This window comes from Puma concolor, chromosome B3 (assembly GCF_028749965.1).
Source record: "Puma concolor isolate L17-30 chromosome B3, mPumCon1.1.hap2, whole genome shotgun sequence".
Lineage (NCBI taxonomy): Eukaryota > Metazoa > Chordata > Mammalia > Carnivora > Felidae > Puma > Puma concolor.
The window spans coordinates 115,989,692-116,002,064 of record NC_141672.1 but is presented as its reverse complement, the minus strand read 5'-3'; the positions used below and the strand labels follow the sequence as shown (position 1 = coordinate 116,002,064).

Genomic DNA, 12,373 nt, shown 5'->3' with positions numbered 1-12,373 from the left:
TCTTTTATCAGGTAGATTGCTTGTTTCTGTTTCACTTAGCTTTTTTTCTGAGGTCTTGACTTCTTTCTTCGGAACATATTTCTCTGTCTCATTTTCTGTCTCTCTGTATTTGTTCCTATATATTAGGTAGTTCAGCCACATCTTATGCTCTTGAAGGTGGTGGCCTTATGTAGAAGGTATCCTTCGGGGCCCACAAGTACAGTCACCCCTGGTCAAGCAGAGGCACTCCGGAGAGTTGCCTTGTGGGCTGCACGCATCCACCCATTGTGTCTGGGATGCAACTGCTGTAGGCACCCTGGTGGGTGGGCTTTGCCTAGCTATTTCAGAGGCCTAGCCTATGAGGGGTACTGGTGGTTGGGGTGACCTGCCCCTACCTGGGGCAGGAGTCGCTTTGGAGGGTTGCAGATCCCAGCTGAGGCTGCCTACCAGGTGTGGTGGGCAAGAGCCACTTCAGACAGGTGCCTGCCAGGGTGGGCAGGCTGGGCAGAAGAGGTCTGCAGGAGAATGTGGGAACAGGGTGAGCAGTTGTAGTAAAGTAGATAGATAGTCTTAGAACTTTTGCTCCTTAGCGTCAGGCCAGCTAGGCTGAAGGAGGGCAAAAAAATGGTACCTGCTAAGCTTCTGTTCCCAGAGAAAGTTCCTGCAGATCCCTGTCCTTCCAGCACATGTCCTAAAATTAGTAAGTGTCTTCCATGGCTCAGGTGCTTCTCAAACCGCTGCCTCTGCACTGGGTCTTGGAGTGATTGAGATTCTGTGCAGGCCCTTTAATAGTGAAGTCTCCATTTACTATAACCTTCCTGCTCCCCCAGAGTTAAGCCCCTCTGATTTTCAAAGCCAGATACTACGGAGGCTTCTCTTTCCCATGCAGATCATAGGGCAAGGAGTGCCCAGTGTAGGGTTTGAACCCCTCACTCCTCAGGGAAGACCTCCACATCCATGATATCCCTCCCACTTGCGGGTCAGCACATCGATGATTTGGTTCACGGCCAGGCTGTGTCTCTTTCCCTTCTGCTCTTCTCAGTATGTCTTTTTCTTTATGTCTTTAATGTGGAAGAGTTGTTCCTGCTGCTCTTCAGGTCATTCGCAGGAAGAGTTGTTCTATATGCAGTTGCAGCCTCGGTGTATCTGTGGGAGGAGGTGAGCTCAGGATCTTTATACTTTGCAAGTTCCCCTCATGATCCTTTTTTTTTTTTTTCCCCCATTGATCAGTTTGCTTAGAGGTTTATCAGTTTTATTGATCTTTTTAATCAATAATGAGCTTTAGGTTTTATCAGTTTTTCTCTATTATTTTTTTCTTTTGTATTTCATTAGTTCTTACGTTGTTAACTTGCTCTTCTCTTTCTACTTTAAGGTAGAAGCCCAGGTCATTGATCTGAGACTTTTCCTGTTGTCTGATACAGGGATTTAGTGCTATAAATTTCCCCTTAAATACTTCTTTAACTGCATCCTCAGCTGTCCATACAGTGTGTTTTTCTTGTCATTCGGTTCATAGTGCTTTCTAATACCTCTGTGATTTCTTGAGATGGGCTGTTTGATAGCCCATCCATGAACTATTAAAAGTGTGTGATTTCATTTCTAAACATTTTGAGGTGTTTCCAGATATCTTTCTTTTATTGATTTCTATTTTAATTACATTCTGGTCAGAGAATGTGCTTCTCTGACTCCTGTTAAATTTATTGAGACTTTTTCATGGCCTAGAAAATGGTCTGTCTTGGTGAAGTCTCGTGTGCACTTAAAAGCATGTATATTTTGCTATCGTTGAATGGAATGTTCTATAAATGTCAGACCAAGTTGGTTGGGAATGTTGTTCAGGTCTTCTGTATTTTTATTGATTTTGTGTCTATTTGATTTATTAATTATTGTGGGGCAGGTATTGACATCTACATGTGTACTTGTAGACTTTTTTCCTTCACAGTTCTATACCTTTTTGCTCTGTATTTTTAAGTTCTGTCGTTAAGTGTATAACTATTTATGATTGTTATATCCTCTTCATGAATTGACTCCCTTTATCATTGCCAAGCATAAAGAAAGTCATTTTATGTTCTTTGAAATATTCTTTGAAAGCCATTTTGATTAAAATTTGCTATCATAGCTTTTTTTGATTAGTGTTAGTGTGATATATCTTTTCCCATTTTTCTCTTTTTTCCCTATTGATGTCTTTATTTCAAATGTATTGCTTGGGCAGTGAGAGGATGGGCAAAATGGGTGAAGTGGAGTGGTAGGTACAGGCCTCCAGTTATGGAATGAAAAAGTCATGGGGATGAAAGGTATAGCATAGGGAATCTAGCTGATGGTATTGTTATAGCGTCGTCTGGATGAGGTATGGTAGCTAGCTACACTTGTGGTGAGCATAGCAAAACACATAGACTTGTTGAATCACTATGTTGTACACTTGAAGCTAATGTAACATTGTATGTCAACCAAACTTCAATAAAAAATAATAGTAATAATGTAACCAGATGAAAACAACATACTAGTAGTTGCATGGTAAATAAAATGGTGACTTAGATTTCATAGTTTAGTTAATAAATAATATATTTCTTGTAGGCAACATATATTTGGGGCTTGCTTTTTAATTTTTTTTTTAATGTTTATTTATTTTTGAGAGACTGAGTGTGAGCAGGGGAGGGAGCAGAGAGAGAGGGAGACACAGAATCTGAAGTAGGCTCCAGGCTATTAGCACGGAGCCCGACGACATAGGGCTTGAAACTACAGACCATGAGATCAAGACCTGAGCCAAAGTCGGCTACTTATTAACCAACTGAGCCACCCAGTTGGGGCTTGGTTTTTAATCCACTTTGACAGTCTCTCTGAATTGGACTGTTTTAGGCCATTTGCATTTAATGTATTTCTTAATAGATTAGATAACTTTAAATCTGACATCTTGCTATTTATTTTCTGTCCAAGCTCTTTATCTTCCCTTTTTCCTCTTTTTCTGCACTCTTTTGAATTATTTTCTAGCTTTCATATTATCTTCTTTGGCTTATTAGTTATAATTCCTTATTATAGTGGTTGCCTTAAGATTTATAGTGTATGTTTTTAGCTGTCACAGTCTGTTGTCAGTGATATCATACTTCATGTATAATGTAAATACTTTATAGTAAATAGGTGCTTCCATTTCTCCCCTCCGGTCTTTATAGTGCTATTGTCATATGGTTTACTCCTGTGTATATTGTAAACCTCATTCTATGTTGTTAGTATTGCTCTTTAAGCAGTTGATTATCTTTTGAAGAGGTTTAAATAATAAGAAAAAGGTCTTAAGTGCTTATCCAGAGTCACCATTTCTGGTGCTCTTCATTCCTTTGTTTAGGTCTTTATTTCCATCTGGTATCATTTTCCTTCTGCGTGAAGGATTTCCTTTAACGTTTCTTGTAGTGCAGGTCTGCTGGTAATGAATTCTTTCAGAATGTGTATATCTGGAAATTCTTTTAAGGTTATTGATGGGGCATTTGTACGTTTTACTCTGTTTTGGGTTTATTTTTCTTTCCTGTTATGGCTCATTGTCCTTTGTTGCTAAATGTTTAAGTGTTTTTGAAAACCATTGTTTCCAAGTATTTTGTCTGTTTTTTATGGTTGTTTTTGGGCAGGAGGGTAAATTTGGCCCTGTTGCCTCATCTTGGAGACTGAAGTTCTGGCCAGGAATTAGAGAAAAGAAGTAAAGCGGTAGTTGTACCAACAAGCAGTTAATTAGCAAGTAAATGCCTTTTGAAGCTTCTGGGTGGAGCATATTAAATCTGAAGTGGTGTTGATCATCTCTGAGGACATTCCTTTACATCCCTGTGCAAGCCCTCATTGTTTGGTGGTTTTGAGCCTGTTGGTCTGGCTGGGAGTGGGGTCCAGACCTGTCAGGGCAGGAGCAGCAGCTTATGGGAACTGAGGAAGAGCAGCAGATGTGAAATGACTTCTTGAAGGAATAGCCAGGGAGAGGCCCAGGTTAGAGTTGAAGAAAAGGTTTGGGGAATGTTGCAGAGCACCTTCCCCCCAGCTTGCTGAATTGAGGTGTGCTCTTTAATTCCCATCTCTGGAAGGCTAGCCTGCTCACATAGCAGCTGAGTGCAATAAAGAGCCCGATTCCACAAATTGGGTCCTGTGATTAGGGAGGCTCTTTTCTATATTGTGTAAAAGTCAAACAATTGCTTTTATCTGGCAGCTTTGAGCAGACAACATCCCGTATCAGTTTGCTGATACAGGACGTGAGTGAGTAAAGAAAGTGGAGGTGGGGTGGGTCTTAGGTTGCTTGGACAGCCATAGCAACAAAATGGCATTGACTGGGCAGCTTAAACAACAGAAATTTATTTTGTCACAGTTCTGAGGCTGGAAAGTCCAAGATCAAGGTTCCAACAGGATCCAGTTTCTGAGGGCTGCTTTCTTGGCTTGTGGCCACCTTCTTGCTGTGTCCTCACATGGCCTTTCTTCAGTGGGTATGCTGGAAAGAGAGCTCTGTCTCCCCCTTCCCATTCTTAGGAGGCCACCAATCTACTGGATTAGGACCCCACCCATATGACTTCGTCTGACCTTACTTACCTCTTAAAAGCTCTGTCTCCAAATACTATCACATTGGCAGTTATGCTTCAACATAGGAATTTGGGGGAGGACACAGATATTCAGTCCCTAGCAGGGTGTAGGAGATTCAGCAGCTACATAGGTACCTAACCTGTATTACTTGGGTCTTTTGTCAGCCCCTCATTTCTGATGGCCATTCCTTCCAGAGGCCTAAGTCCTGGTAATAGCCCCTCCAGACCAAAAACTTTGGAATTTAGATTTGGATTCTAGTTTTTTGTTGAAATGAATAGAAGTGGTCTGGATGTACCTTTTCTGTTACTGTATAGATTCCATGGGAACAGGGACAGGTCTTCTGAAAGGTTTCCTATTTCTTGTCTCCAGGTTCTTCTTTGCGGTCCAGTTGGCCCAAAGCTACATGAACTTCTTGATGATAATGTATTTGTTCCACCAGAGTCATTGCAGGAAGTGGATGAGTTCCACCTTATTTTAGAGTATCAAGCAGGTAAGAGAAATGACTAAGTAATGGTGTGAGACTGGACAGGGAACCGTGTGTGTTGTCAGATTGGGGTGTGACTATGCTGGAAATTTATCTTTGTAAATTGGTGGGACACTTTCTTGCTTTACCGAAAGTTTCCTGACCTCTTGCTTCTGCTGAGCTGATACTGGCCATTGTCTCAAGAATGATGGAGTATTCCAATATTGAAGAAAATTCTCAGATCTACAAACAACTGATCTAAACCCAAGAGAAATCAGGCTATAGGAAAGTAGGCATCTTGAGTGAAAATGTGTTAAACATAAATATACAAAGTTTTTCTTTATTACTAAGGAAAGAGAAGGGCAGGTAACATCTGTTCAACACTGTGCTGGATTGTGCCCTAGGCTTTTCTGGCCAACTGTTCCAAGCTGCTTAGGATTGATTGATTCCAAGCCTCTGGCAAACATCTTTTGAAGCATTTTATTTTCCCTTGGGTGTGTAAGTGGAAGTGTTTGTATTTCCCAACACTTATATTATTTCCCATTATATAATATTCCAGTGTTTGATCAGTCCAAATCCAGCTTATCTGGTGTCATTCCCAGTAGATTTTGCGTATTACATAAACTACAGATCAGATTCTCAGAGAATCCTAAATACCTAAACATATTTTTTTTTTTAATTTTTTTTTCAACGTTTATTTATTTTTGGGACAGAGAGAGACAGAGCATGAACGGGGGAAGGGACAGAGAGAGAGGGAGACACAGAATCAGAAACAGGCTCCAGGCTCTGAGCCATCAGCCCAGAGCCCGACGCGGGGCTCAAACTCCCGGACCGTGAGATCGTGACCTGGCTGAAGTCGGACGCTTAACCGACTGCGCCACCCAGGCGCCCCAATACCTAAACATATTTTAACTGTATTTAATTCTGTGTATTTGCTGTTGGATCTTTTCTCTGCTCGGTATTCAGACTCTTGAATTTCTGATTCAACACATTATTAAGTTAAAGACTCAAGCATATAAACAGACTAATTGGTCCCTTAAAGCAGTACTTAATAAGCTTCAGTGAACTGCTTCCAAGTCAATTAAGAGAACCTCACCTTCTAGAGTAATTAACTTTAAGATATGAAATAGAGTGTTTCTTAAAAATTGGTTTTTTCTCCATGTATGAAAAAAGGAATTGTTTCTGGCTCTCTCTTGGGTGCTTATTGGGAGCAGGAAGCTTCCTAACTTTAGGAAGGGTAAGATCTGAACATTATGGACAAGGTGTTGCAGTGGGCAGTTCACATTTAATCATATACAAGTTTTGAGTTTCTCAGAAACTCAGAATGATCATTCTTACTGCCTGAAGATTGTGGTAAAGATTAAGAGGTTACTGTGTACTGTGAGCTCCTTCAGTGGAAGGCACGAATAGGACTGTTGACTTGGAAGGGTCTAGAAGAGCTAACAATGCCTTTGAGGTGCTGCTGCTGCTGCCAGTTCCGGGGTCCTGTCACTTGCACCCTGCTGGCGCTCACATGGTGAACTGGGGACCTTTCTAGTTCCTGGTTTCTGTCATGTTCCCTGTTGACCACAGGGTGGGGAGACTGCTCTCTTCAGTATGATTTTGCTGTTGGATTTGACAGCTATGCCTCGTGTGGAGGTAAGAAGATGGCACAGCTTGTCTTGAAAGGAGACTATCTCCATCCTTGGGTTTATGAACCCCACACTTCAGTTTTTCTTTTCTGGGTCTTATTTTCTTAGAACAAAGCAGGGCTTCCTATTGAACTTCATATGAAGTTACAGTCTACTGGCCCTGGAGGGAACCTGGTCTGGTGGCAGAAGCCCTCAGGTCACTTCTCTTACAGAAGTCCGTCCCCAGCTTCTCTCAAATTTCGATGAATAAATTCCCAGAGAGGATTTGTCACCTTTCATTTCCTCCTCCTCCTCTGCCAGACTTGCCCAGAGAAGCTTGTTTCCAGGCTTTGGTCCGGGACCCACTGAGTCACTGCACAGGTTTTGCTGACTTCGTGGCCGAAGGGCAGGATGGTAAATTGAGTGAAGGGCTCCCTTAGAGAAACACGCTCGGAGCTCTGTGAGAACAGGGGGACATGGAGGTTCCCGGCTCACCCTGTCTGCGTTCCAGTCGTTCTGTCGCTCTTGGGCCACTCCATCAGTCCTGTGTCCTGTGGGAACAGCCAGGGAGCAGCTCTCCACTTCCCTCCTTGTCTTTGCCTTGCAGAGGCCTGTGTGTTTTGCCTCTCTCCCTTTTTCCCTGGGGAAATTACTTTGAATGCTAAGTTGCTTTTTCTCTGGGGGTAAGTTAGGCAGTGCCTCTCAGAAGCCTCGCTCCTTAAGGGTCAGTTCCAGGTCTTGCCCTCTGCAGGATGCTGGCGTGGATTTCTCCCCTTGTGTAGAGTCTTGTCAGTTGGGGGATGGTGGTTGGGATTTGGGGTCATATCCATATTTTTTGTTGTCATGGGCATTGAAGTCCTCAGTCTTTCCTCTCATTCGCTTGTTCCTTTGCTCATTCATTTGTTCACAAGCTGCATGTGGGGCAGTGTGAGGCCGGAGGGGCTGGTGACAGACATGGGCCCTGTGCTCAGCTCACAGCTCATGACAGCGCATGGGCTCCTGAGCAGATGATTACAAAATCATGTGCCACATCCTGAAGCAGTTACAGCAGTGGCCCAGGGGCCGAAGCGGCCGAGTCTACTGGGATCGGCAGAGTTAGGACAGACTTTGCAGGGGAGGCCGCGCTTGCTCTGGGTCTTTGAAGTAGAGGCAGGATGAGAGTGTTGCACTCAGCTGTGTGGACCATTATTGGGTATGTTCTTTGGACAACTAGTAAGCTGGGGGCCAGGAATTGAAAGCATGTGGCATTTTAACGGACATAACCGTTGTGTTGGGGTTTAGTAAATAGGAAATGTCTTTTTCTGCTTTCGTAGATTTTTATACACCTAGAATATGTTTTTCAGAGGAATGGATTCAGTAAAGCTGAACTCAAAGCAAAGGAAGGATGGGCTCTCCCCACCTTGGCACCCGCCCCAGAGTCAGCCCTGCACACTCATGCACACTCCCCATGGAGAGGCAAGGCTTCTGTTTGGGGAGGCCTGTTGTAGAAAGGAGGAAGCAGTTTGCTGACTGGAGTCCGTTAATCAGCCTGCAGTAGGAGGAAACCCTCTGCTGGGTCTGCCTGCCTTGGGGAAGAACTTTCTAAAGGAACATCCAGGAAATATGTTAGAACCAGTATGAAACCAGGCTTCAGCGTATGGACTCTAATTTTGTAAATGGGATGAATCCTTCATTTGGAGGAAAAGCTGTATAAGCCTAGATAATAAATCCTTGCCCCTGGAGTCTCTAGAAGTACCTCCATGCTGGCAGGGGCTCATTTAGGAATTGCCCTAAGCAGTAGCAAGCCTAGTAGCAGTGGCCCTTGGCTTGACTGAGTTTCCAGATTTTCTACCAAGTCTTGAGAGAAGAAAGAGCACTGTGCTCCAGTTGTGAGGCTTCACAGGTGAGCCTGAGGAGGGCCCCTGTCGCCTGTCCTGCTTCAGGACTCCCAGCCATAGCGCACTCCTCAAATGCTTGGCAACTGTGGAGTCCTAATAGGTAGCTCTCCACTCACCTACACGTCAGGATCTCCAGCGGTGGGCCTCACCACCTGACATTTAAAACTCAGCTCCCCAGGAGATTCTGATGTGTGGCAGGTGCTGAGAGCCACTCCCGTGGGTAGGCCCAGATCCTAAGCTCCTTCCCCCCACCAGAAGACCCAGCCAGCTGTGGATCTGGCCTCCCTCTGCTGGCGTCAGTTCAGCAGATGCTGAGTGGCACTCTCCGCAGGGGCCTGTGACAAGTACTGCGAGAATCAGAGGCGTACAGTCTGGCATTCCATTTGGGGAGATGTGGCACAAATGTGTAAGAAGTTAAGGGATGGTATAAGTTTGAGTACTAGTTCAGAACAGTAGAAGTAGAAGAGATAGCTCAAAGCAAAATGCTATTCAAACCATGTGGAGGGAAATCTCTGTGGATACACCTCAGGCTGGAGCAGTCAGCAGCCACTTAGGAAGTAGCATTTAACCTTGGTCTGGAGCAGGCATTATTCCAAAGCAGCTCACTCACAGGAAGCTAGAGCAGCCAGATACTCTTGCCTTCTGGATCAAGTGCGGGGAAACCACCCGTGACAGCAGGGAGGAAAGGCTGCAGTCAGCCTGACTCTTGGAATTTCAGCCTCTGTAGGTCCTGGCTAACTGAAAGGTGGTCGGGGCACAGCTGCAAGTCGGCAAGTGCTTCAAGAAAGACAGCATGTCCCGTAGGCAGAGACACAGGTATCCTGTGAGAGTTCAGCGGGCAGTGGAGCTTTCCCGGGACTAACTGCCAGCCCCTTGCCAAAGGCATAGAGCACCCAGGACGCGTGTGTTGTTTTCTGGGGTTGGGGTTGGGGTTTGGTTTGTTTGTTTTGTTACTGGCCACGGTCCTCCTGGATGCAGCGCCGTGCTTGGCTGGGCCCTTGTAGCTGGGCTGCACTCAGCCAGCAGCCAGCGGCCAGCATGCCCAGAGCCAGGGCTCCAGTGAGGCCCCTGCTAGCCCCCCACAGCTAGGAGACTTAAAGCCTCTTCCTTTTCTTCCCATTGTGTTGACTGGGCTTTTCTAGGGGAGGAGTGGGGCCGGTTAAAAGCTCCCCATGCCAACCGCTTCATCTTCTCCCACGACCTTTCCAACGGGGCCATGAATATGCTGGAGGTGTTTGTGTCTAGCCTGGAGGAGTTTCAGCCAGACCTGGTGGTCCTCTCTGGATTGCACATGATGGAGGGACAAAGCAAGGAGCTCCAGAGGAAGAGGCTCTTGGAGGTAATAGCACTGTCACAGAATCTGACGGATCTCAGCTGGCGTTTTTCCTCAGGTTCCTGCCTCTCTCCGCCTCTGCAGCTTGCGCTGCCTAGTCCTCGGTCCTGGCCTCCGCAGGACCCTTCGTGGCAGCCGGCTCTGAGGCCTGCCTCCTGGTGCTCTTTTCAGGCACACGGACGGCAGCTTGAGTAGGACAGGGCAGGACCTCTTGCCTGAGCCTCTGCACCCTGCGCTACGCTGGACGTGGCTGCCGCGGTGTTTGTGGTCTGCGTCCTCTGTGTCGTGTGTGTCATCTGTTCACATCAGCTGTGCCGCGGCTCCTGCAGGCTCTGCAGCGGTTGGAGCCAGCCGCTCCATGTAGGCCCCCAGGAATAGGCTGGCTCTGTGAGCACAGGGGCGGTTCTCAGTGCCCTGAGTCTGTGACCCCAGCGCCTCCCTGTTGGGAACAGTGTCCCCTGTCTGGAGGCTGTGGTGACTCCCGAGGCTTAGAGTTTTCATGATGAGGCAAAGAAGGCAGTGACCTGAGGCACTGCCTCTCGGCCTTGACCCTTTCTTCCCTCTTGCGTGACTTCTGTCTTTAATGGCACCGCTGCCCTCTTCTGTTCGCAGGTTGTGACCTCCATTTCTGACATCCCCACTGGTATTCCAGTTCACCTAGAGCTGGCCAGTATGACCAACAGGGAGCTCATGAGGAGCATTGTGCATCAGGTAACCACATGGGCAGCACGTGAGGCCCTCTGGCGCCCTCATCCTCGTGGGCCTTGCTGAGAAGCGCCGTTGTCCAGTGGGGCCAGCTCTTTGGGCTCAGGGGCCGGCTTACTGAGGTGTGGATATTCTGTCATGCAGTCCTGGGGCCATGGAGATCCAGATAAGGAGTCATGGCCATTCTGGAACAGGATCTCTTACTAGGTTAGAAGTATGGCAGCGTAACTGATGGATTTTGTGGGTCCTGTTTCTCCCGGAGTGGAGAAGTTGAAAGTGAATGGTTTTTGCGGTAGAACTCCAAGGAGAAAACCACAGGTCCAGCTCAGCTGCTTTCAGTTGAAACTCCAGAAGCTCAGAGGGAGAAGAATTTTAGGGGAGCTTCACTCCCTTACCACCAGGCACCAAGGTATTCAACTCCTGCCTCTGGGCAACAGCAGTGCTTAGGTAGATCTGGGAGTGTGGTGCTTGAACACAGACTTCGGAAGCCGGGGTTGGGATGCCAGTTTGCCGCTCTCTAGCTTTATCAACTTAGGCAAGTTACTTAACCTTTCATTGTTTTAGTATTTAACCTATTTAATGGGTAATATATTCATGTGGTTCAAAACCCAAAAAATACTAAGATACAGTGAAGTCTCCCTGCCACTGTTAGTAACGTTCTTGGTTTTATCTGTATACTACCAGAGTCACTGTGTACAAGTATAAGCAAATGTGGGAATATATCCTTTTTTTTTTTGTCCTTTTTTTTACCCCAAAAGATAGCACAGCACACCGAACACAGACCATTATGCATTTTGCTTTTTCTCACTGATGGGACTTTGGAGACCTTTTCTCCACCATCCCCTGGGAAGCATCCTGTCTTTTCACAGCCAGGCAGTGAAAGGGAGCCCAGGTTGCTTAGCCCATCTTGGGCATCTTGGTTTCTGTCCTTTGCTGGCCCATCAGGAGGTGCAGGGGAGAAACTTGTACAGGATTTTCATTTCCCCGAGAGTAAGTAGGTACATATGTTGAATTCTCAGAAGAGCTGTTAGGTGAAGCAGAGAAGGTCTTTGTAAATTTAATGCTGCCAAGACACCCTTCGTGAGAGCTGTGCCCATTTCCTGCTGCTAGAAATCTTTACAAGTGTTTATTCCCTCTTTTCCTTGCCACGAGAATGTGATTAGAAACTTGTATTCTTTACCAATCTGATAGGTGAAAAATACTTGAATATTTCTGTCTTCTTTTAATAGACTTTACTTTTTAGGGCAGTTTTAGTTCATAGCAACAGTGAGTAGCACGTGGTGCATTCCCATATACCTGCCACACACAAGCCCACCACCTCCCCCGTCGGCACCTCGCTGCCCTGCAGTGTCACAGCTGTGAGTGCCTGACCCTACACTCAGGTCGCCACAGCCCACAGTTTACGTTGGGTTTCACACTTGCTATTTCTCAGTAGAGTTTTTAATTTGCATTTCTCTTTTGACGTTATCTTTTCACTTAAAGCCATTTTTATTTCATTTTCTGTGTGTCTGTTTAACCTTTCTGAGCCTCAGTTCCCTTATCTGTAAAACAGAGGCGATCTCTCCTTTGAGAGGGTTACAGTAAGAATGGAATGAAATAAAGCCATCCACTCAGGGCCCGGCACACAACATGCCATAAATGGAGGTGCTATTACATTGGCAAAGGTACAGACCATTGGTTTTTTGTTTCTTTTTGTTGTTTTGTGTTTTTTTTAATTTTTTTTTTTTTTTTTTTTTTTTTAATGACTGACAGAGTGTGAGCAGGGGAGGGGCAGAGAGAGAGGGAGACACAGAATCCGAAGCAGGTTCCAGGCTCTGAGCTGTCAGCACAGAGCCCTACACGGGGCCCGAACTCACAGACTGTGAGATCA

General features: G+C 45.8%; 1 protein-coding gene across 5 annotated transcripts in view; it reads left to right on the top strand.

Annotated features, from left to right (window-relative positions):
* ADPGK (ADP dependent glucokinase) overlaps positions 1-12,373 on the top strand; it is a 28,514-nt gene that overhangs the window by 13,735 nt on the left and 2,406 nt on the right. For all 5 annotated transcript variants that reach the window (XM_086711169.1, XM_086711168.1, XM_025919942.2 and 2 more), the window contains 3 exons: positions 4,885-5,005; positions 9,608-9,804; positions 10,411-10,509. In XM_086711169.1, the coding sequence (XP_086567295.1) occupies positions 4,885-5,005; positions 9,608-9,804; positions 10,411-10,509 (417 nt within the window). The remainder of the gene's footprint in view (positions 1-4,884; positions 5,006-9,607; positions 9,805-10,410; positions 10,510-12,373) is intronic.